A 22,823-nucleotide genomic window follows, 5' to 3' on the forward strand; every position below is an offset into this window, starting at 1 on the left:
CCCCCCCCCCCCCCCCCCCCCCCCCCGCCGCTGGTCTTTCGCAATTACAAACAGTGTTACAGTTAACATTATTGTGCATGGTTCCGTGTGAACACAGACCCTGGGTCCCCACCATCCTCTTTTCTCATGGCTGTGTTCCCCAGTGGACTGGGGGCCCCAAGGCAGGAACTGAATTTTCCTCTTCTAGGTCTTGTGTCCAACACAGGGCTTAAGCGGAAGACATGCCCACATGTCTGAGCAAAATCATGACAGTGTGAAAGGCCTGGGTGAATTCGGGAAGCAGCAGCAAGCCTGTGGGGCTGGAGCAGAGCCTTGGGAAGAGGAGTGACACAGCCAAGACCACAGAGGGCCTGGAGAGCCAGCTAGGAATGCTGGTCTTGGGCTCCTTGGTGGTGGGAGACGGGAGGTTGTCCACAGGAGCTGGTCCACGCTGTGCTGCTGTCTGAGCCCCCACCCAGGCCAGCCGCCTCTGCGTAAAGGTTAGAGTCGCTGTTAGAGTTGTCCGGGCAAGAGAGGCTGAGGACCTGAACTTCTTTCTATCCTCAAGTCACCACCTGGACCTAAAACACTTCAGGAAGCCTGAATTCTGGATTCTTCACACGCCATTCCTTGCTCACGCAGCAGGACCCTAGGGAGCACCCCAGCAGTTACCTCCAGAGGGGTGGGATCCATGTGAGCTTGATGGCTGGTCACTCAGAAGTCTTTCCCAAATTTACCCAGCTCCCAGGCCATCTGGGGCCATACTGACATTTACCAGCTTCCTGAATCTAGAGCCTTCTCCGGGAGGGTACTCAGACCTCACCCGTCCTGTCCCCCTCTGCCTGGAGTGACAGAAGAGCGACCCCTCCTGATGCTCGAGGTCTTTGACAGGAGACAAGGCGAACCTTCAGTTGCCCGGCTTTTTGCCCACATTCCTCCCTCCCTTCTCCACCCTGGCCGAGGTGGGAGGGGCAGGGCCTGCACGGCCTCCTCAGGCCTAGGCCCCAGCGCTCACAAGGGCTCAGTGAGCTTTGTGCCCCTCTGCAGAGTGCTTCTCTCACCAGCTCCAGCTCTTGCCTCCCGCCGCTGACCTGGTCCCCACGCAGGTGGGCTGTTACTCTGTACCTTTCCCTAATTACCTGGGGAGCACAGTGTTTGCTAGAGAGGACAGTATGTTAACAGAAGAGGCCCCGGGGTCACACTGCCCAGGTTTGAAGCCAGCTCTGCTTCTTACCAGCTGTGTTACCTTGCAGGGTGCATGCCATCCCTCTGGAAAACGGGGATAATGTTAGATTGTACCTCACGGTCTTGCTGGGGGGATTCGGTGAACTGTTTATCACAGGGCCTGGCATACACTAAGCATTCAGTGATTTTTTTACACTTCACATGGTTTGGCATTAGTGAAGGCGCCTGAGACTTGGGAGTTATGGATTCTAGTCCTGGCTCAGAATGGCTGTGTGCCCACGAGCAAGTTATCTCACCCCTCTGAGCCTCGTTCCCTCCTCTCTAAAACGGAGGTCGTAACACCTCAGAGGTTGCTGTGGTGATTAAGTGCCATTTGTGTGAGACTGGGAAGCACCATCCCGAGGTGGCAGCCCTCATCCTCGCGGTCTGAGACAACAGCTAGAGCGCCAGCCACCACGTCCACATTCCCAGTGACAAGACAGAACAAGGAGCAAAGGGTCCATGCCATCCGTCTCTGAAGGCCGAGCGCCGTAAGCTATTACAGAACCTACTGGCTGACATCTCATTGGCCATACCCAGCTGCAAGAGAGGTTGGGAAATGTAGTCTTCATTGTGTGGCTCGGAATGAAGCTTTACCACACATGCTCAGGTGTTTGCCCCTCTTCAGCAAGGCTCCCCAGCAGAAAGGCGGCCTCCTCCCTAGCACTGGGCTATAATCCCGGCACCATAAGGCCCTGTAAGGACCCAGGTTGCCAAGAAGCTCAGGCAGGTGCCACAAGGCCTGAACAGATTTGAGTGTTGTGTCCAGCCTGTGCCAGGACCCTGCCAGTCCCTAGGTTCCACTGCCCGCAGGGCTCTTGGGCTGACGCAAGTGTGGTGGGCCACAAGCCCAGCACTCGTCACAGCCTGGCTCAGGCCAACTCCATTGAGCCCCGTGAGCAGGGGCTCTGAACTCTTAAGAGGCTAGGGAATCCCCCAGTAACTATGGTCTTTCCACCCAAGGCCCAGCCATGTGCCTCAAGGCCAGTAAAGTAGATCTGGGTCAATCAGGTGGGTTTCCGTGCCTCAAGGACCTGGTAAGTGGCAGGCATGCGGCAGAGAGCGCTCTGTAAAGCCAGGAATCATCCTGTAACCGACCTGTCTTAAACTGGGTGTTCCGTATTCCAGGTAGCTTAGGGAGAGGCCTACTGTAGGCCGTTCTCCTCCCTCTCACTTCCTTATGAGGACGGCCTGCACGGTAGCCTCTCGCTGAGGCTGGAGGGGGATATAGGAAACTGATGCTAAAACGCTGGAGGGGCTGGTACTTAAAGGTGTCTTCTCTTCAGGGGATAGCTAATCTTTCAAAGTTCAGCAGCCTGGTTTTTTCCCATAGGAAGTTTGTGTAAAGTGTTCAGAAACTCTCAGCTTCTTGTCCTTCCACACCAGGCCTTCCCATCTGCCGGTGCCCCTCCCTGTCCTCTCTGCCGTTGGACCCCGGCGTGGTCTTTCTTGCCTTGCCCTCCTTTCCCCGTGGTCTCTTCATTCGTGGGCATGAGCTGTCACCAAGTGTCAGGCACCGCGCTGGGGCATTATATATGTCACCTCATGCAGCCCTCCCCCAGCAGCCCTGTGACAGAGACGGGGACAGAGCTACCATGATCACGCGGATGTCGGGGAGTGTGGGACCCAGGACAGCCTAGCACAGCCCACAGCAAATAGTGTGTATTGGACGTGTGTTCCACCGGCTGGCAGAGGACGGCCCGCCAGCCACATCTGACCTGTGGCCTGTTTCGGATGGCCTTGCAAGCCAAGAATGGTTTCGAAAGGGTTGCAATAAAGAGGAAGGATATGCAACAGAAACCAAGTGAGGCTCTCAAACCTAAAACATTTACTATCCGCCTTTTTAGAATGAATCTGGCAAGGCCTGGCGTATCATATGCAGAGTCGGCCCGGATTCTGGAGCCGCTGCGTCAGCCTCTGTGGAAGGGGGATAGTCTCTGAGACACGGCTGCCTCCTGGGGTTGTTGGGATTAAATGAGACGAAGAATATAAAACACCTAACTTCAAGTAGGCTTCTTTGGAAGGATCGGGGGAGGAAATTTCTGGCCCTTGGCCAGGTTTCTCGACCCAGTGGGCATGAAAGCCCTGGCTGCAGGCCTCTGGCTGGCCCGGGCCCTCGGTGCAAATGTCCTTTGGCGGGAGGGGAGGGACCTGCCAGCCGGTGTGCCGCGTCCTGCAGGCGGGGGTGCGGGGGGGGGGTGCGCGGGGGTGCGGGGGTGGCTCAGCTCCGCCTTCCTCCCGCCGGCACTCCTGCTGACCGTCAGCTGCTGCCACTCCCCGGGGCCGGGCACCAAGCCCATGCCAGGTGCTAAGCGAGGCCCAAAGGTACCAAGCCGCTCGCACTTCCCCACCTCGGGCCTCACACCACTGTAGGAGCCACAACCCGGGGCCCGTCCTCTCTGCGGGCATTTCCTCACCCGTGGGCCAAACAGGGAGACATCTGTGTTCCCCCAAACCCAAGCTTTTGGCCAGCGATTGCCTTCCTACTGGGGGGAAGGAAAAGGAAGGGTAATCCCGGGCCAGCCAGCCTCCCCCTGTGAAAAACAGATTTTCAGTGGATAAAGAGTGAAATGTAAAGATTAAAAAAAAAAAAAAATCAAATCATTGAAAAATCAAAAAAGAAGATTTCCTGATAGGAGAGGGATGGGCTTTCAATTCTTAGAAGCAGTAGAAGAAATTATACAAGATCAATGAATTTTATTATAAAGAACCAAAAAGCTTATGTTTTATATCAAAAGACCCAAAACAAAATTTTAAGTCGAACTGAGAAAAAATATTTATGCCAGATATGGCAGAGAAAGAATTAATATTCTTAAAACAAAAATCTTTAAAACAAGAAGGTTCTTAACAGAGAACAATAACAAATATTTATACGATACTACATGCCGGGCACCATTCTAAGTACTTCATACGTACTTACTGATTTAATTCTTGTAAACAAGTTTATGGTAACAGTACTATAGTCCCCATTTAACAGATGAAGGAACTGAGGCACAGAGATGCTAAGTAACTTGCCCAAGGTCACTCAGCTAATAAATGGAGGAGCAGGGGCGCCTGGGTGGCTCAGACTTTAAGCGTCTGCCTTCGGCTCAGGTCATGGTCCCAGGGTCCTGGGATCGAGCCCTACATCGGGCTCCCTGCTCGACATAAAGCCTGCCTCTCCCTCTCCCCTTCCCCCTGCTTGTGTTCCTTCTCTTGCTGTCTCTCTCTCTGTCAAATAAATAATAAAATCTTTAAAAAAATAAAAAAATAAATGGAGGAGCTAGGATTTGAACCCAGACCATCTGGCCCTTGGGTCTGACACTTAAAGCCTTCTATACTAAACAGAAAAAAGATACGAAGCAGACAGTACACAAAAGAGGAAATACAAATATATGAGAAACATAAGAATTATTTTTCAGTTTCTATGGCAGTAAAGTACCAATAAAAACAATGAGATACTTTTTCTATCTACAAATTAGAGAAGATTTTTAAACATTATAATAAGCAATAAATACTGGCAATTCTGGAGTGAAATGGAGACTTCCCCAGGTTGCTGTAGTTGTATTCAGGTGGCCTTTCTGAGAAAATACTGTGGAAGCATTCAAAACAGCACCCAGGAATCTCAAAAAAGTCCATGCCAGTTGACGAGGAATTCCCATTCTAAGAATCTAATTTGAGAAAGCAATTAGATAGACAAAGATTCACATGCAAAGATGTTCATAGGAATATTATTCCAAATAATGAAAGATTAGAAACAACCTGTGTGTCTGATAATAGGATACAGGTTAAGGAAACTGTTGAATCTCCACAGTGGACAATTAGGCAGTCATTTTGAAGGAATTTGTTTAACAAAAGACACCAGAGGCAAAGTGAAGAGACATACCATGGACTTGTGGGAGAAGACACTTAGAATGCATAGCACAGTGAAGATTCATGTAAATAAAAGAATACACAAAAAAACTTACAAATCAGTAAGAAAAGGGCAAACAAAGAAAAACAGGTAAAGAATGTGCAGGGGCCATTCATAAGAAGAGGCAACTCAGGGCGATACGAGAAGTGACAATCCCTCTCACTAGTAGTCAGGGAAATGCAGATTCATGCATTGTACTTAGCAGAATAGCAAGAGTCTAAAGACAAAGAGGAAGTATTCAGATCCATCGCTGATGGGGCTGGACGTGACTGCAGCTGGTGTGGACAGCCGTTAGGCCAAACCGAAATCCAAACACGTGACTCCACCACCCTCACACTTCTAGGGACCAACCCTGCGCAAACACCAAGGAGACATGCTCAAGAAGGTTCATGGTAGTGCTGCTTATAATAGAAGCCAAATTACTATTATTGTATAATATTGTACATTATATATTGCATAATAAAATAGCAACAGTCATTAAAGAACTGTCCAGCAGAAGGGAAATGGATAAGTAAAATCCGACTTCTACGTAATGGGATACTATGCACAGTTAAAATAAATGAACTAGATCTCTAACTATCGGCTCATATAAATTTCAAAAAACAATGCTGAGTGTAAAGAGCAAGTATAAAAAAGATATCTCAATGATACTATTTATGTAAATCTTTAAAACAACCTAAAAACATTACACAGTATTTAAGGACATGTAGGTAGGAAGTATAAAACCAGTATACCAGTAATGAACACCGGCTTGGAAACAGTGGCTCTTTGCTGGGAGAAGTGGCTAGAGGGCAAGAATAGGAGGCGGGGCTTAGATTGTTTCTTTATGATTGATTTTTTTTTTTTTTAAGGGGAGGGTTGAAGCAGATACAGCAAAATGTTGACTAATGTTCTAAGTCTGGATGGGGTATGTGTCTTTTCTGTTAAATTATTTTTTGTACCTTTCTGCATATTGAACAATTTCAAAATTTCAAAGTATTTTTAATTTACTTTTTGAATAATTTGTGGTTCTGTGGAGAAATACTGGTGTTCTAATAGTAAGGGACGAAAGCAGGACAAAATATACACAAATATTTACAAATTTCACAAATGAAAGGTCTCGCTAAAATATTCATACTAGTGGCAAGACTCAAAGTCTGCTTTTTCTTTACACTCATCCATATTTTCCATTTTTTGTCATGAAGATGTATTAGTTTAATAAACTGGACAAAAAATATTTTTAATGACTATAGAAAAATATGAGTGAGTTTGGCCTAGGAAAGATCTAAAAGCTAGAAAGAGGGCATATGATGGGGTGTGGGCATCACAGGCTGTTGGAGAAATCTGCCCTTGAATGCTGGCCTGGAGACTCTCTGGCTCTATGACTGAGTTTGTTCAATCTTTTACCCCATCAGTGAGCCCTTATTGAGCACCAGGCTAGGGATACAGCAGTAAACGGGACATACACAGTCCTTCCCTCCCTGTAGAGCAGTTAGCCCAGTGAGAGGGACCAGTCACCACACATCACCACACAAGTCATCGATCCACCGCAAAGTGCGAGGGCCCCCATGAGGGGAGAGTCCACGGGTGATAACAAGAATCCAAGTTGGATTGGGTGGCCAGGGAATCTGGCTGTGGAGCGACATTTAACTGGAATCTAAAGGATGAGGAGGTCTGGAACCCAGTATAGAGAGGGTCTCAAGAGAAAGAAAGGCTCTACGAGGCCTATATAAGGAAGTGGAAGAAGGCAGGGGTTCTGGAATGCAGTGGGGTGGGGGGAGAGTTGCGTAAGGGAGGCCAGCAAGGTAGTCAGGAACCAGATCGCTCAGGGCCTCGCAGGCCGAGGAAAGGCCTTGAAGCGTATGGGAAGTCCCTGAAGGCTTTGGAGCTGGGGAGTGATGTGATCAGACCTGCAGTTGTCAGAGATCACCTAGACTCTCGTTGAAGATTGGGGTGGATGGTGAGCGGCCCAGTTAGTCTGTTGGCTGTTGGCATGACTTCATGTGTGGGAGAATGGGGTCGGACTCAGGCGATGGCAGCAGAGATGGAGAGACCCGGAAGGATTTGAAGTATTTCTGAAGGCAGAGTTGGCAGGTCTTGGATCATGGTGGGTTGGGGCCAGTGGTAGAGGAGGTTATAGTGAGGGAAGGGCCAAGGAGGAAAGCCAGGTTTGGGACGGTGGGAGTGGGAGACACTCCAAAGGCCCTGGGGGGCAGGGTGGAAGCAGGGGTAGTGAGCATGTCACCAAGTGTGGTTGAACTTTGGTTTCTTCGTGTGTAAACTGGGGTTTATGGTGCTCCCTGTGCCCCCAGGGTGAGTGTTTCAGCCCTGTTCTCAAAACCTCTTCTAGAGCAGTCTTCTCTCTCTTTCACAGGAGGGACGTGTTACTCTTGGGGCTGGAACGAGCACGGCATGTGCGGGGATGGCTCCGAAGCCGACATCTGGGCCCCGAAGTGTGTGCAGGCTCTGCGGTCGTCACTGGGACTCCTCGTGGGCTGTGGGGCTGGCCACTCCCTGGCCCTCTGCCAGTTGCCGGCCCTCCCTCAGTTGGTCACTGGCTCTTCCCTGGATGCCCCTGAGGACGCTGAATCCCAGGAAGCCATGGACAAAGAGAGAAACCGGAAGGAAAGGCAACCAGACACCTCTACCCAGAGCCAGCCCGGCAGGTCCAGAAATGGGGGGCTTGTGACAGAGGCCCTTAAATAAAGTGACTTTTCCCACCCAACGTGTTCCCAGAGGATTGCTTGGTCAGGTTGTAGGGTTGGCCTGAGAAGGGCCCTGGAGGCCCCATGGTTGGGCTGACCACAGGCCAGGCTGACCACAGGCCAGGACGATGGGAGGCCGCCTGGCCAGTGTCTGGGGTCCAAGGACACAGACAGATGGGAACAAGGACCCTCATGAGGGCGATAACAAGAACCCAAGTTGGTTGCATGGCTGGGGAATCTGGTCTCTAAGCGACATTTAAACTAGAATCACCAAAGGACATGGAAAACAGGCCTGTTTTCACCTGGTGGGGACAGAAAACCCAGCCCCATCCCCCGTGGTTGTTATGGTCCAGCAGCCTTCGACTCTCAGGGCCCGGATGGTTCGAGGAGATGGAGGTACCCTGGTCAGGCAGGTGGGTACTCGGACGGGAAGGAGTTCTTGTCTTGGTGACTAGGTGCCGGGAGAAGGGAGAAGGCTCTGGACAGGGGGCTGGAAGGAAGTGGCGATGAGGGAGTGGAAGAAGAGACAGAAATTCTGGGAAGACCTAACAGAGGAGACGCCTGGGACAGACAAGGGAATCTAGAACCAGTGAACTCTCAGAAGATCGGTGTCTTCATCCGAGCCAGGCAGGAGCCTGGATCTGGTCTGTATAATTAATAGCCAAGCTGTGTAGTTTCAGATGAGGGATGGGCCACAGCATGGGAAGGGGAGGCTGACCCTAACCCCTGACATCTGCCCCTCGGCCCTCCTTGCCTCTGCAGGAGGAGGGCCTTCAGGTAAAATGGGGACCAGGCCAGACCACAGGCCCCAGGCTTCCCTAGGTGGCAGCTGTGACTTGGGGGGACATAGTGCCTCTCTGCCTTAGAAAATGGCTTTTCTGGGGGACTGTGTGGCAGTGTCACCAGCTAGCTAGCCCAGTCTGTGGCCTGTTCCACACCACCTTCCCTCTGTGACTCAGGAGACGATGGGCTCTGTGAGGGCTAGGCTTTAGGAAGTTACAAAACCCCAGGACATCAGAGGACCAGAGAGATGGCCTCCTAGCCTAGTGGCCTTCAAAGTGCATTTGTTAGAGCCCTAGAAGTCTCCTGAGAATTCAGTGGCCACCTGGTGGGCCATGGGTGAGGGAAAGCCATGTGAACAGAGGTCCGGGTCCCCACCCTCCACCTTATTCACAGCAGTTTTATTTTCATCTATATTATATACTGGGCTTCACACAAGATTTCACTTGACAAGGGGTCCTTGAGAAAGTTTTGAAACCACTGGTCTTATCCAACATTTTCATTATTCATTTGGGAAAACAGAGGCCTATAAAGGGGAAGCGGCCCCATACCTCACTCCTGGCCCAGGGTCCTGATTGGGAGGTGGCCCATCCAGAGCCTTGAGCCAGACCAGGGGGGCAGATGAGGGGCACCCCTGGGACCAGGAGTGGGTCGGCTCAGTGGAGTGGGGATGGGGCAATCCTGAGCTGCCCAGGCCTGAACCTAGAGACCACCCATAGCCCTTGGCTGCCCTTGAACACCAGTGCATGGAGTCCTGCTCCCGACACTGTATCCTAGAAACAGCACTGCGCTGGCCAGCGAAGCCCTTGGGTGCCCACCTCCCAGAACCAGTAGAGGCTCGAATGGGCTCTAAGCGCTTCTGCAATGAGAAGGACATCTCTGTGCACTCGGAGCTGCTCTTGCCAAGATTCCTACACCCGGTTCAGAGGTGGAGCAATTGGATGGCCCAGAGATGACTCATACTGGAGCAAGCCCGCAGTTACTGGCCGCCCCCCACCCCCACCCCGCCCGCCACGGTCCTACAGGAGAAATGATCGGCATCAGACACACAGGCCCGAAAGCAGCCCCACACGGCATAGTACCCAGGCCCATACTTCCCAGACGGGCTTACTGCTCACAGGGAGCCAGCACGCTGTCTCCCGCAGCACGGGCTTCCCTCCCGCCTCCTTCAGCACCGGCTGGAAGAAGTCCCAGGTCCAAGTCTTCTGCTGAGCCCCGGTGCCTCTCCCGAGAAAGACGCGTCTCAGGGCTCCTTCCCAGCCTGAAACGAGCAGGCTGCGTCAGCCCTGAGCCTCAGACTCTGGCTCAGAGCTGATTCAGAGCCTTCTTGCAGGCCTGCGGGCGCAGGCCATCCGCACACGGCGCAGTGAATGGCTCCCGGCTCTAGACGACACCGCGGATGGCTCCGTCACCTCGTGTTCCCCCGTTGTGCCTTCCCTACGGCAGCTGCCGGGCTTTCTGCAAGCCCGTCCGCTGGGCCTGATGAGTGCCCGGAAACTCCAGGGGGCTGTCAACAGGGTCGCCCAGATGTTTTCCAGACCCTTTGATTCCTGTGGTCATTCTCAGACTTGGAGATGTCCACGCCCCTCATTCCAAATAGACCCTGGGCTCTTCGAGAGCAAGGGACCCGGTCTTGGTAGATTCTGGAACCCCTTCACCAAGGATGGGCCCTGATCCACAGAGGAAGTGCCCGGGAAGTGTTAACGAATGAACTGATGAGTACACTCTTAGGGCCACCACGGGGTGGGGAGGCTGAATGAGGGGGTCACACCCCCTCCCACCCGCCTGTCCTCTGCTTGTCTCTTACACGTGGGTGAGAACTGTACCGTGCAGTCAGAACTAGGTGATAGTGAGGGTCAGTATCCTCCGCCGGGTTAGCTAATGTGCCATGGGGGCCAATGCGAGTAAATACCCACCCATTTTTAAATTCCTTTTTTTCTGATAGGCCAAGTAGATTGGCCTTTGTATTCCTCCCGCGTGAGAAGGAGGAAGGGAACAGAAGAGGGGCATGAGCCCTACCGTGTACTCACAGGTCATGGGCCTGGCGTCTGCGGAGACTGTGTATGGTCACCACATTCCAGGTGTGAGTGGGCTGTTCATACCCTCACCTGTCTGCCACATACTCTCCCTTCTGGGCCACAGGCACCCCCCTTCCCTTGATACCCCCACCCTCTTGGTTCCAGTAGGCTGTCAGATCCAAACTAGATGAGGCTATGCTTGCAAAGGTGAATCTGGGCCCAGGGCTCAGAGGAAAGCGCTCTTTCCCTGCCCCTGCCCCCCGCCCCCCGGGCACCTGCCAGTTCCGAGGAAAGAGACTTAGTAATAGATGGGACTTGGGAGTTAGCACATTAGGTGGGACATGGTGGGACGGTCAGAGAGAGTGAGGGCAGGTGTTCAAGCAGGAGAGTGAGGTGGCCAGACATGTGTACGGAAGGCTCTGAGCAGCATGTAAAGTGGCCGCTTCCCTCATACTCAGGGTGCTTCATGAAGGCTGGCAGGAGGCCGGGTCCTGAGGGCCCTGGGATTTAGGACCAGCCACGCTAGTGTTCCTATCAATTCCGGGTTCCAGTCCCCGGAAGGCCCCATTTAGCTTGAGACGGCTTCACCTGAGCCCTGGAGTCAGCCCACCTAGGTTAAAATCTTCCTTCATCTTTCACTGGCTGGGTGCCGTTGGGCCAGTTACTTAGCCTCTCTGCACCTGTCCTCTAGCCTCTAAAACGGGCCGGTGGAATTACTGTGGGCTGTCATCAGACCATGTTTCCCAGATGCCCCCCATGTGCAGACGCTCGGTGTATGTTCATCTCTTTTCCCCATTAGCTACTATGTCCCGGAAAACCCACACTGCAAATGGCTTTGTGTTTAGTCCACTTGAGGCCACCAGAGGTGCTTCCTCCAGGCTGGGTCCCAGTAGAGTGAACACGGTGTTCCCTGCGGCAGCTGAGGCTGCTTGGCTTTCACATCCCGATATTTGTGAATGGCTGTGACACACATAGTGTGACCTGGCAGTTCTTCGGCTACATGGCCCCTTGGGACTTACTGTACCCGTTGCCCCACCAACCCCCCGCCCTTGGTTCCTGGGCCACACAGGCAAAGGCTCCAAGGGGACAAGGCACTGCTGGATGAGAATTCACACCCACCTTCAGCCTCCCACCCACCCATCTGACGGCTGACTCAGGCCATGCTGGGGGCATCAAGGGAGCTGAAATCCAGGGAGACTGACACCCACTTGTTTGTGGCCCTGGGAAGACCATTCTCTTCTGTGGACTTCACTTCCTCATCTATAAAATGCTCAGAGGCTGACGGCCATGACCGTTAGGGACTTTCCACCTGAACATTCCTGGATTCTCCAATGAATAAGAAAAGAATTGGAACCCAGTCCCTACTCTATCCCTCATGAGAAACCAAGTGAACAACCCGTGCAAATCAAGATCCCTGAGAGAGGGCTCCTCCCCTTCAAGATGCCTCCTGGCTGAGTGTGATGTGTGCAGTAAGGTGATCTGGCAAACTGGACCCAGCAGGGTGCAGCTGGGCAGGGCACCCAGACCTGTCAGTCAGTCCCCTGCCTCTGCCACCATCAGATTCATGAATGGCCCTACGAGGGACGTGACGAAGGTCTGCACGGGGGCTGGGAGCTCTGACATGGCCAGATTCAAGGAGTCATCAATATGGCAGGACTCGCAGAGAAGTTTCCGTGTCGGCGAACCCCCTAGAAGATGTGCTCCTTTTAGGGTCAAGTCTTGGTATGCCCCATCCCTTCTGAGAACTGTCTCCCTCCCCAGACCAAACTGGAAGAGCCTGTTTTTTCCCAGCAGGAGGACAGCCAGCACCTTGGGGCCAGGGTTCAGGCTTACCCCAGCCCAGCCCAGCCCAGCAGGCCTGATGACAGGCAGAACCGAATCGCAACACTGCCCAGGGCAATAAAAATCCGAGAATCCGTGCTTCATCTCAAAAGTCAGCTTTTTATTATTGAGGGCCAGGGCCCAAGGAGGGAAGGGTGTTGAGCTAAAGCAGCATTGCTCTCTTTCCAGGAAATGTTGCGAGCTGCAGTGAAAGCTCGAGATGTTGCATTTTTTTTTCAACTCAAGCATGTGTTTTTCAAAAATATCATCCTTCCCCACCCCCCACCCCACCACTAATTTTAGAATCAGATCAAAGCCAAGCTACTGTCCTCTGTTTCTGTTGGGAAAATACTATATTTATTCAAGATGCAGAAGTGGGTCTCTGCAAACCTCCAATTGCTTCAGGAAAACAAATCTGCTTTAGACTATACAGAAACCATGATACAAAATTTATTTCATGCTAGAATCGCTTTGCATAACATTGGGCATGCAGTTTTTTACTCTGAAGTACTAAATTGCATACAATGCCAGGTTGTGCCTTAATAAAGGTGGGGGAGGGCCACCCCTCCCGTGGTCCTGATCGTTTGGTGCTCTAAAGGAACACTCGGAAGATCCGTACGGTGCGGATTATTTACTATGAACAACTTGTTATGAGAGCTGGTCACACTGGATCTACACACCAAGAAGATGATAGAATCAACCTAGACTAGCCGCTGTCAGGGGTCTTGGGGAGACGTCCACTGGGTCACAAGCATGCCAGACAGAGAGGGAAGAAAGCAGCAGTGCACGTTTCCACAATTCTATTTGGAGCAAAGTTCTCAGTTTCCGCGTGAGAGATGCGCTATGAAGGTGAGGTCAATATGACCAATGACTGACCGACTGCCCTTTTTGGAACCTTGACTCTCGAGCTCGTGTACAAAAAGGGAAGCCGTCCATTCCCCATCCCCACCCCCACCCCCACCCCCCAGAAACGTACAGGTTTCTACCAAACGCCGTTACAGTCTGGCTCCAGCAACGTGTGTAAAAGTAAAGAGCTTTGAAAGAAAATAGAGGACTTCTGCTTTTTTTTTTTTTCTTGTTGTTGTTTAGGGTGATCGTTACAGTTGCAGGGGGTTGGTGGGTTTGGTTTGCTGGGTTTTCTGTTTAACTTCATGCAAGTCATGCTAAGGAACCCCTCCACCTCCCTCCCCGAATAAAATAAAATGTAAAAAAAAAAAAAAAAAGAGAGAGAGAGAGAGAGAGAAAGAAAGAAAAGAAGGAAAAGAAATCCTCTACGGTCAGTTACCATTTGGCCGTAGAAAAAGCTACGTCCGTCCTAGTACAAGACCTGGGCCACTCGGACTCGTCCGGCAAACCTGCATGGCGTGAATTTACTCTGTCCGAGGGTGAGGAGGGGCTGCTGGTCCACCCAGATGCTTAATAGCCACCAGTGTCCTCGGCCAAGCCGCCTGGTCAAGTCACTCTCACAGCCTCTGTCGGCATATACTTAGCAATGACAGGGCTTTCTTTGCAAAGATCTGTATGTAAAGAATACAATTAACACTTGAGCTTCTCTTCTTGGCTTTCCCATCCCGCTTGGTACTTAGTTTTTAAGGAAGGAGGAGGAAAGACAGAACAGCCGCATGCAGAGGCAGGCCGAGTCTTCTCCAGCTGACGTGGTGTTCCCATGCAGTGAGCCGGCCCAGCGCGCCTCTCTCTCCCTCCTGGGGACCGGGTCGAGTCCCTAACTTTCCTACTCTGCATGTGGCTGAAGCACTGCAATTCTCCTGAGAAAAGCAAGTCCTCAGCGCTGTCATGACTCCATGAGAACAGGGCCGGGTGGATGGGGGTGGGGGCACTTCAGCCCTCGTGCCTCCCAAAGACTCTGGCACCCCCGCCTCTGTGGGACTGGGCAGCAGGTCCCACCTGTGGACGGTGGCTGCCACTGGGCTCCCTCGGCCGCTACAGGGAGATGGGGCTTCTTCTGTCCCACTCTCCCTGGGCTTCTAGAAGCACAGTGAAGAGACTCTCCTGTCTGCTCTTTCAGGCCACCCAGATGGACCCAGCATTCAAGATGAAGGAGACAGGCAGCCCATGAGAACTTACCGGGCAGAGCACACACAAAGCCTCCCTGCTTTCCCCTTCTTTCCCCTGGGCCACCCCTGCTCCTCGGATCCTAGAGCCTCCACCCAGGAGAAGCCAGTTGCGAAGGGGAGCATCGGGCCTATCCATGGAAGGTGCCAAGGATGGGCCCGCCTCAGGCCCGCAGCCCTCCACCATGCAGCACCATGCGGGCAGGGTATATGCCGCACTGGGGTCCGGGGGACCTCCAGGCAGGGCAAGGGAGTGGGGGCCAGCCCGGATCAGGTGGGCACACTAAGCACCAACAACCAGAAGGACTTCCCCATCTCAGCGTAGGTGCCTCTCCTCTCCTGGGTTTGGGTTGGCCCTTTATTTTAAATTCTGTGTTTTCTCCTTGTGTGTTGTTGAACCGCTTCACATACTGGAGCAGTCGTGAATGGCCACAGGCTACACCAACTATTGCTCTAAAAAAACCAACTATGGCTCCGGCCCAGCCTGCTCACTCCGGTCAGCATGCGTCCCGTGTGAGCCCGTGAGGCACTCGCAGACATGCATGAGTTGCCCAGCCAGTCCGATTGGCCAAGGATGGCTTCCTCTACCTTCCAGGCCAATGCCCGAAGCCTGGAGCTAGGGTGCTCTGGGCCCCCGCCTCCAGCTTCTCTGCAGCCCATGCTCAAGCTCTAGGAGAAGTCTTCACCCCAGGGGGTCAGCCTCAGATAAGGGTCTGATAAAAGGAGACCTTGAACAGAGGCCACCGTGGAGCTTAGCCTTCACCAACCACAAGGGGGCGCTAACCACACCCGGGGCTGTGACCAGGGATGCAAGGTGCTGCGCAGAGTCCTGCTTAACCTTCTCTCCGCGAGTTCTCTAACTGCCACTAGCAATATTCTGACTAGCACACATCTTACCTCTGCAATGACACTGGCCTCATCCCCAAGCCCTGAGGCCACCTCTCTCCATGCCTCCCCTCCCACTGGCCTACAGATTCTCTTTAAAGCGTGCTCTTCCAGAACATGGACCTCGGGTGGCTAAGCCCACAGGGTCCTGGCCAGGCCAGGCCCACCCTGTTGCTCTCTGCAACCAAGGGACAGGGGAGATCACTTTTCCTTCTTGGTCTCACCTGCCATCTGCCGGAGTAGCCCGGAGGAGTCAAGGCTCCCCTCACATCCCGTGACCCCCCTGCCTGAGGGTCACAGCCCCGTAGTCATCCAGCCTGTCCCTGAACCCCTTCCTACCCCTCAGCTCAGTTCCAACCCCAGCTACCGGGACCTCAAGTTCTCTCTGCCAGCCTGACATCCCACTTGGGAGAAAGGGACTCAGACCTCCAGAGACCAACCCTGGGGGGGGCTCTTTCTGCTCCTTGCCCCCCCTCAGCGTGCCTGCCTGCCCCTCAGCACCCCTCCCCCGCCACCCCACCCGCCCACCTGCAGGAGCGCGAGGCGGCCCAGCTGATGCAGAGTGCCCCCGCCTCCCCTACATACCCTTTCTCATTCCTCCACCAGGTGGGCACGCGTACTCCCCGGTTGATAAGAGGAAGCAGGGTCCGTATCTCTCGCGGGTGCCCGAGCGAGTAAAGGGCAGGCCCTCATCAGGAGTGAGGGCCTGGTCTATGTGGGGGCAGTCTTCGTTCGCCAGCGCGGCCTTCGCCACCTCCCCATTCAGTTTGGAATCTTCAAACATATAAGCAGAAGCTATTGAGACACTGAAAACTGTTTAGTGGGGGAGGGGGACAGGCCAGAGGTGGGGCATTGGCAAAGGGCAGCCTGTCCCTGAGGACAGAAAAGCGAGTGGGCCATGGAGGGAAGCACGAGGCTACGGGTCCCCAGCTCATTCGGGCAGCCTGTGGGCTGCCCACAGTGCAGGGAATGGGGGGGGGGGCTCCTGGGTTTGCTCAAAGTTTGCAAAAAGATGAGTTGGTGATGGGTCCAGCAAGCACGGTGCTGGGGGCCAGGCCCAGGGCCCAAGGCAGGGCCGATGAGACAGGATGGTGTGGATGCGGTCATGGGTAGGGGGCCAGACACAGAGCTCAGGGAGAAGACAGACACGCAGAAAAACTCCAGTCCAGAGAGGTGGCCTTTTCAGACCTCTGTCTCTTGCTGACCAGAGCCTGGCTGCTGGCCATCCACATCTAGCTAGTTCCTCAAGGCTTCCCTAGCACTATCTAGACCCCATCTATCAACTCTCCCCCCCCGAGGGATCCCACCTCATCACACACTTCACACTGTCCTCCACACATACCCTATCTCATCACTCATCCTGCCCCCCGCCCATTTGGATTCACCCTGGTCACTCTGTATGTCCCACCCCCCACACAGACCAGGCCTGGTCATGCAGTCCCCTCTGTCCCCACACAGACTCACCCTGGTCACTGCAGCCTCCTCTGTCCCCACAGACTCACCCTGGTCACTCTGAATGTCCCACCCCCACACAGACCAGGCCTGGTCACACAGTCTCCTCTGTCCCCACACAGACTCACCCTGGTCACTCTGAATGTCCCACCCCCCACACAGACCAGGCCTGGTCACACAGTCTTCTCTGTCCCCACACAGACTCACCCTGGTCACTCTGTATGTCCCATCCCCCACAGACTCACCCTGGTCACACGGTCCCCTCTGTCCCCACACAGACTCACCCTGGTCACTCTGTATGCCCTGCCCCCACACAGACCAGGCCTGGTCACACAGTCTCCTCTGTCCCCACACAGACTCACCCTGGTCACTCTGTATGTCCCACCCCCCACACAGACCAGGCCTGGTCACGCAGTCCCCTCTGTCCCCACACAGACTCACCCTGGTCACTCTGTATGTCCCACCCCCCACACAGACTCACCCTGGTCACACAGTCTCCTCTGTCCCCACACAGACTCACCCTGGTCACTCTGTATGTCCCACCCCCCACACAGACCAGGCCTGGTCATGCAGTCCCCTCTGTCCCCACACAGACTCACCCTGGTCACTGCAGCCTCCTCTGTCCCCACAGACTCACCCTGGTCACTCTGAATGTCCCACCCCCACACAGACCAGGCCTGGTCACACAGTCTCCTCTGTCCCCACACAGACTCACCCTGGTCACTCTGTATGTCCCACCCCCCACACAGACCAGGCCTGGTCACGCAGTCCCCTCTGTCCCCACACAGACCCAATTCAACCGTTCAATCTGCTCCATCCCCCACGCAGACTTAAGCTAGTCACTCAGCCAGCGCTGATCCCCCACACCAGTCACGCGGGTGTCAGGGGTGTCAGCCGTCCCGTTCTGCCCGCAGCGGGCCTGGTCAGCTGGCGAAGGCACAGCAGGGATGAATGCAGGAGGCAGTGAGAGCGGGCCATGATTTGGGAGGGCCTCCCATTCCTCTGCCTCCTCACAGCAGCGTCCCGGCAAAGCAGAGCAAATGGACGTGTAAAGACAACAGTGGCGGATGGACTCGGGCAGGTAAAGAGTCTTGGCGTCTGTGACAGCCTGAGAAGGAACCCGGGAAGAGGTTTGAGGACACATCTGGCGGGGGGCAAAGCGCGGCCAGAGCAAGGAGCTCTCCCTCTCCCAGGTCCAGGAGCAGAGGTGTGCAAGCCTCTGGAGCCGGCAGAGGTAGCTCTGTCTGACCTCAGCTCCCGCCCAACACTCTTGGGGACTGAGCCTGCCCCCTGCTCTCTGCCCTCAAGGCAGAATCTTCCAGGCCAGGGTGGAGCAACTCAGTCCTCACGGTGGGCCCCCGGGGGGCTTCCTCAAAGACTTCATCTAGGGGGAGAGCCTCAAGGGAAAGCAACACCAACATGGGTGTGAACACGAGGGGGGGGCTCTCTGAAAGACTAAAGAGGGGACCCTCCTCCATGACCCTGTTCACATCATGTAACTACACGCACGAGTGATCCTTCTCCATGTGCACGCACTCAGCGTGCCCGTGGGTGGGATCACGGCCCGTGTACACATCATGTCACTACAAAGAGGCAGTCAGTCAAAAGAGAAATGGACCAATCAGGTTTATTCGTAAAGCAAATCCAAAAAAAATCCCATCATAATTTTGGAACTTAAAAAAAAAAGTCTGTCGTACAAGATGGCAAAGCATTTCACGTACAGTGCGTTTCTTGACAAATCCCAGGGGCTTCACTCCCCGATTTATTCTGAACCAGAAAGGCCAGTTACCAAGGTAACTCCGACACCACGTGCCTGGGGCCTCTCTGGGGTCTGGGAGCTGCCGAGCACTTGGGGCGTGTCTGTGGGCACACACGTGTGCGTACAGACAAGCCCCGGCCTGCCTCCCATTCTGGCCGGCCCCTGTCTTCCCTCCCAGGGGAGGGGCTGAGGGAGGAAGGCAGCGGGGAGAGAGAAGGGAAGGAGTATCGGGGAGGTGAGAGTGGATGAGGATGCGGAGCTGGGGCTCCTAGTACCCTGCACAAATTGTCCTCAAGGGGAAAACAGCGAGTCGTACCCAGCAGCCTCTCGGTCTGGGAGGGGAGCCAGGGTTTGCCGTCTCTCTGTCGGCCATAGTCTGTCTGTCGGTGGAGGTTCTACAGCCGGTAGTTCTGGGGGTGGGTCAAAGGTGGGTGGTAGAAGCTGACACCCCTCCTTTGGCTCCGAGTGCTGAGTGCTGAGCCCCTGCCCACCGGCTCTGCCCCTCAGTGCCCTGCCCCTGGAGAATCGAGCTCCCTGGGCCTTTAAAGGGCACCAAGTTGGGCTGGTTTTCCCTACAGGGGCTGGGGGCAGGGGCAGCCATCAGGTGCCCCAAGGTGGGTGTGAGCTGGACACCTTTCCCTGGAAAGACTCCAGGACACCCCTGGGGCATGCTGCTCCTCTCAACCACGGTGACCTTTGAGGGGAAGCTATGACTGGGTGGGTGTGTTCAGGTCTTGTTCTGTGAAGAAGCCAGCTTCCCTAGGCAGGTGGCTTATCTGCGGTTTGGGGTGCTCTCAGAAACTGGGAGCATTGGGGTGGCTGGAAGAGAGAGAAACCAAGGAGGGGCCAACTCTGTAAACCTGGGGGACCCGTGAAAGAGGCCAGAGGTGCCAGCGCACCCAAGCCTCCCTGCCCTCCTGCCCCCACCCTGTCCTCCCCCCGGGAGCCTTGGTTCCCACCCACTCCCCAGAAGGCTGTGAGCCCCGCCGGCCCCTGGGCCCCCACTCGCCCCGCCGGCCTGCAATGATGAAATGGCAGCATGGGCAGCGTCTCACAGAGATGGTTTCCAGGCTTTGAAATGGGCTGAGATAGATGAGCATCCACAAGAGGGTCATTTTTTTTTAAACTTTGGAGCAAGGAGAACCCGGTGTCTGGGCCCTCGGCCAGCACGGCTGGCTTTTCTGCCCTGCTCTCTGGGCAGCGCCGACGTACTTACTGTTCACACCAGCAGCGGGCACGGGGGGGGGGGGCACGCCGGGCTGGGGCGGGGGGGGGTGCTGGGCATTTCCTTGGGTTTAGCCCCGAGGGGTCTGCCCAGCGGGGGCTCAGGGAAAAAGTCCCAGGCTAAGAGGGGACAGTCTGTGAGAGACACGAGCAGAGTATAATCACGAGAACTGGCACAAGTCATGCAACAAAACGAGGAGAGAGAGAGAGACATGATTAGTGGAGAGAGAGAGAAAGAGAGAAAATGTGAACAACACAGAAAAGAACACCCATGCCTGGCCCTCAGAGCGGGTTCGCTTCCCCGGGGGCCTCGAGGACCCCACTCCGGACCCCCGCTGCCCACCCTGGCCCTCCATCCCGAACAACAACCCAGTCAGCCCGTGTGGAGGGCCCCTGCCCACACCCCGTCTGTCCCCTCTGCCCGCTCCTGGCACCCTCCCTGCCCCGCGGACTACCGCCCCTCCCAGCAGCCACCGCGGCCCGGCCGGGGAAGGTGGAAGGCCAGGGCGGGGGGCGCTGCGCACTCAGCTGCTCAGGGGAGAATCTCCCTTCAGAGATGACCCAGAGGCTGCAGGGGTGGCTCCTGGGGAGCCCAGATAGCACTTTCCCTGGGACCTCATGGCTGCACTCCATGCCAGTGGGCAAAAAATGGGTCTGGCCCCCAACCCTCCCCCGTGCCAGCACCCTGCTCACCTATGGTGGGACCCCACAGCCCCGGACGCAGCCACAGAGGACCAACCCATATCACAGGAGCAGAGATGGACAAGACACACACGTGGATGGACATGGCAGGACAGAGGGAGCAGTCCTAGCTGTCCAGAGCAGGTGGTCTAGGACCCCCACTCTAGATGGGGGAGGGAGAGCCTTTCTGGGAGATAAGCAGCTTCTCCTGGGCCATCCGCCCCAGGCAGCCCCTGACTGTGGGGTGCCCTCCCGGCGTCCCCCTAGGAGGCTCTGCAACCCCCACGGGACAAATCCCCCAAACAGGGAGGCCATGCCAGCCATAGAGAGGACGAGACCAGGTCATCCCTCCCAGACACACAGACCTGAGGCTTCAGGACAGACCAAGAGGTGGAGGTGAGGGACAGTGTTGCTGATACGACTGGGAGGCCTTGTTTGAGTCCTGGGGGTCTGGCCCTGGGGGGTGAGGGGTAGGGGATACCCCAGAGCCCAGCAGGCTACATCTAGCCTTAAACCAGATTCTAAAAGTGGAATTGGAAAACGCAGATTTTGTTGAGGCCACCTGACTGTCCTTGGGGGTGGAGCAAGGCTGGAAAGGCCTTGGGGGCTGTGTCTTACCTCTCCCAATTCTCGTAGGGTCAGATCTCCACACACATTTGCCTTCCTCACCTCTGGCTTCCCCCCCACTCAATCACAGACACCCCCATACCCATCTAGGTATGTGGCTGCAAGCAGAGAAGGAAGCAAATGGGAAGGGACTCCGTAATGCAGAGATGGAGGTCCCTTAAGGACCACACCCCTTGCTGATAGATCATCTGGGTCTCACACACCAGCTTTTGGAAGGAGAAGTGTTCTGGTGAGAGAGGAGGCTCAGAGGGGTCTGGGAGCCAAGGTGGACAGGTCTGGATGGCAGGACAGCACCTCCAGGGCAAGTATTTGGGAAGGGAGGGAGGGCAGAGTGTGGGGTTGGGGAGAGAAAGGCAGGAAGGTCTGGGCATCTGGGCTCCTGAGGGCACGCTTGGGAGGCCCCCAAATCCCACCTCAGCCAGAGACTGCCCGAGCTCAGAGCTCTCTGGGTCCCTGAGATCTGGGGCCAGGGGCCAGGAGGCTCCTGGGAGCAGGGCTGCCATGGCTGGGGGGCCCAGGGCGTCCACCAGGAAGTGAAAGGGCTTCGCAGGTCTGCTGCAGCACGAGAAGAGGGCTGTGTGTCTGGGACCAGCTGGTGTGCACGTCGGAACACACACGTCTGTACTTGGCATACGTGCGCACAGGCGTGTGCATGTGTATGCGTGTGTGTGTGTGCACCTGCGTGCACGCTTGCACGTGTGTGCATGTGTGTGCCCTCAGCACATGGAGAATACTGGCATTTTCTAGGAGTACAGAGGAATCTGCGCCTGACTGGAGTGAACTGGGGATCCTTGGTAGGCCGGCCTGGGCACCCAAGCTCGGGGCACTGATCCTGATAGATCCGCTGTTGGAGAGGATGTAACAGAAGGACCAAGTTGCGCCATGGTGATGTCACCCAGCTTTGAGCTCTTCCTGCTGGGACCTGGAGTGATGGTGGGGGCTAGGCCAGCCCAGACCCTCCCCAGAGCCCCAGGAACTTTCCGTGCCATGATGGTGGCTCCTGAGGTCAAACGTCCACCTAATCCAAAGCAGAGAGGTGGGGCGGGAGCTTTCCACTGGCGTGTGCTTCCCCTGCTGAACAGGAGCCATGCCTTGGCCAAGGGGCCCAGCCCTACTTCAGGCCCCCTGTTCTAGCCTCGGAGACCCTTGCCCACCCCCTGACCCAGCCCGGGACACTAACCACACTCTTCTTGAGTGCCTCCAGGAATCCAGGAAGTGGGGAGGGGTATGGGACCAGATGAAGGGGCAGGAGAACTCCCATGGGCAGAGAAGTGGGTCTCGGGGGTACTGTGCTAGGGAGCACAGGTGTGGAATGAAGCCAGATCGGGAGCAGGACGGGGCGGTGGGCGCATCAACAGGAAAGAATCACTCATCTGCTGGGTGAGGCCACCCAAACCGAGGGAAACTTGCTCATCCAGGGCTGACCTGGGCACGGGGACGTCCTCCATAGACTAAATGCTACCTGTCACTCACTCAGCCTCCCTCACCCCAGCACCTCTTAGCTCAGTGTTGCCATTCTTCTCTGGGTCATTCATTTCCTTGAAATCCCTGTGTCCACAGAATAAGTCGATGGTATTCCATGGGTAGAGGTAGACTATGGGCTTTATATCTTCGGACCAGAGCCCCGTGATCAACTTTATGTGCTATGTGCAGGTTCTCATAAAACTGAGATAGTCCCATAACAAACCACCAGCCATGGAATATGAGAATATATCCCACAGTGAC

General features: G+C 55.0%; 2 protein-coding genes across 4 annotated transcripts in view; one reads left to right on the forward strand and one right to left on the reverse strand.

Moving 5' to 3' along the window:
* SERGEF (secretion regulating guanine nucleotide exchange factor) overlaps positions 1-9,530 on the forward strand; it is a 218,889-nt gene extending 209,359 nt beyond the window's left edge. For 2 of the 3 annotated variants that reach the window (XR_004302127.1, XR_004302126.1), the window contains exon 12: positions 7,449-7,520. Coding sequence is in view for 1 of the 3 variants with exons in the window: in XM_032427357.1 (XP_032283248.1) it covers positions 7,449-7,780 (332 nt within the window). In the remaining 2 variants the exon portion in view is untranslated. Of the gene's footprint in view, positions 1-7,448 lie in introns of all 3 variants that reach the window. The other variant, XM_032427357.1, reaches the window with a different exon arrangement.
* Positions 9,531-12,498: 2,968 nt separating this feature from the next.
* Positions 12,499-22,823, reverse strand: part of KCNC1 (potassium voltage-gated channel subfamily C member 1) — a 43,780-nt gene continuing 33,455 nt past the window's right edge. Inside the window, exons 3-4 of the mRNA XM_032427023.1 lie at positions 15,941-16,129; positions 12,499-13,915 (exon numbers count right to left, since the gene is read on the reverse strand). Of these exons, the coding sequence (XP_032282914.1) occupies positions 13,851-13,915; positions 15,941-16,129 (254 nt within the window). The 3' untranslated portion in view covers positions 12,499-13,850. The remainder of the gene's footprint in view (positions 13,916-15,940; positions 16,130-22,823) is intronic.

This window comes from Phoca vitulina, unplaced genomic scaffold (assembly GCF_004348235.1).
Source record: "Phoca vitulina isolate PV1807 unplaced genomic scaffold, GSC_HSeal_1.0 scaffold36, whole genome shotgun sequence".
NCBI classification, from domain to species: Eukaryota; Metazoa; Chordata; class Mammalia; order Carnivora; family Phocidae; genus Phoca; species Phoca vitulina.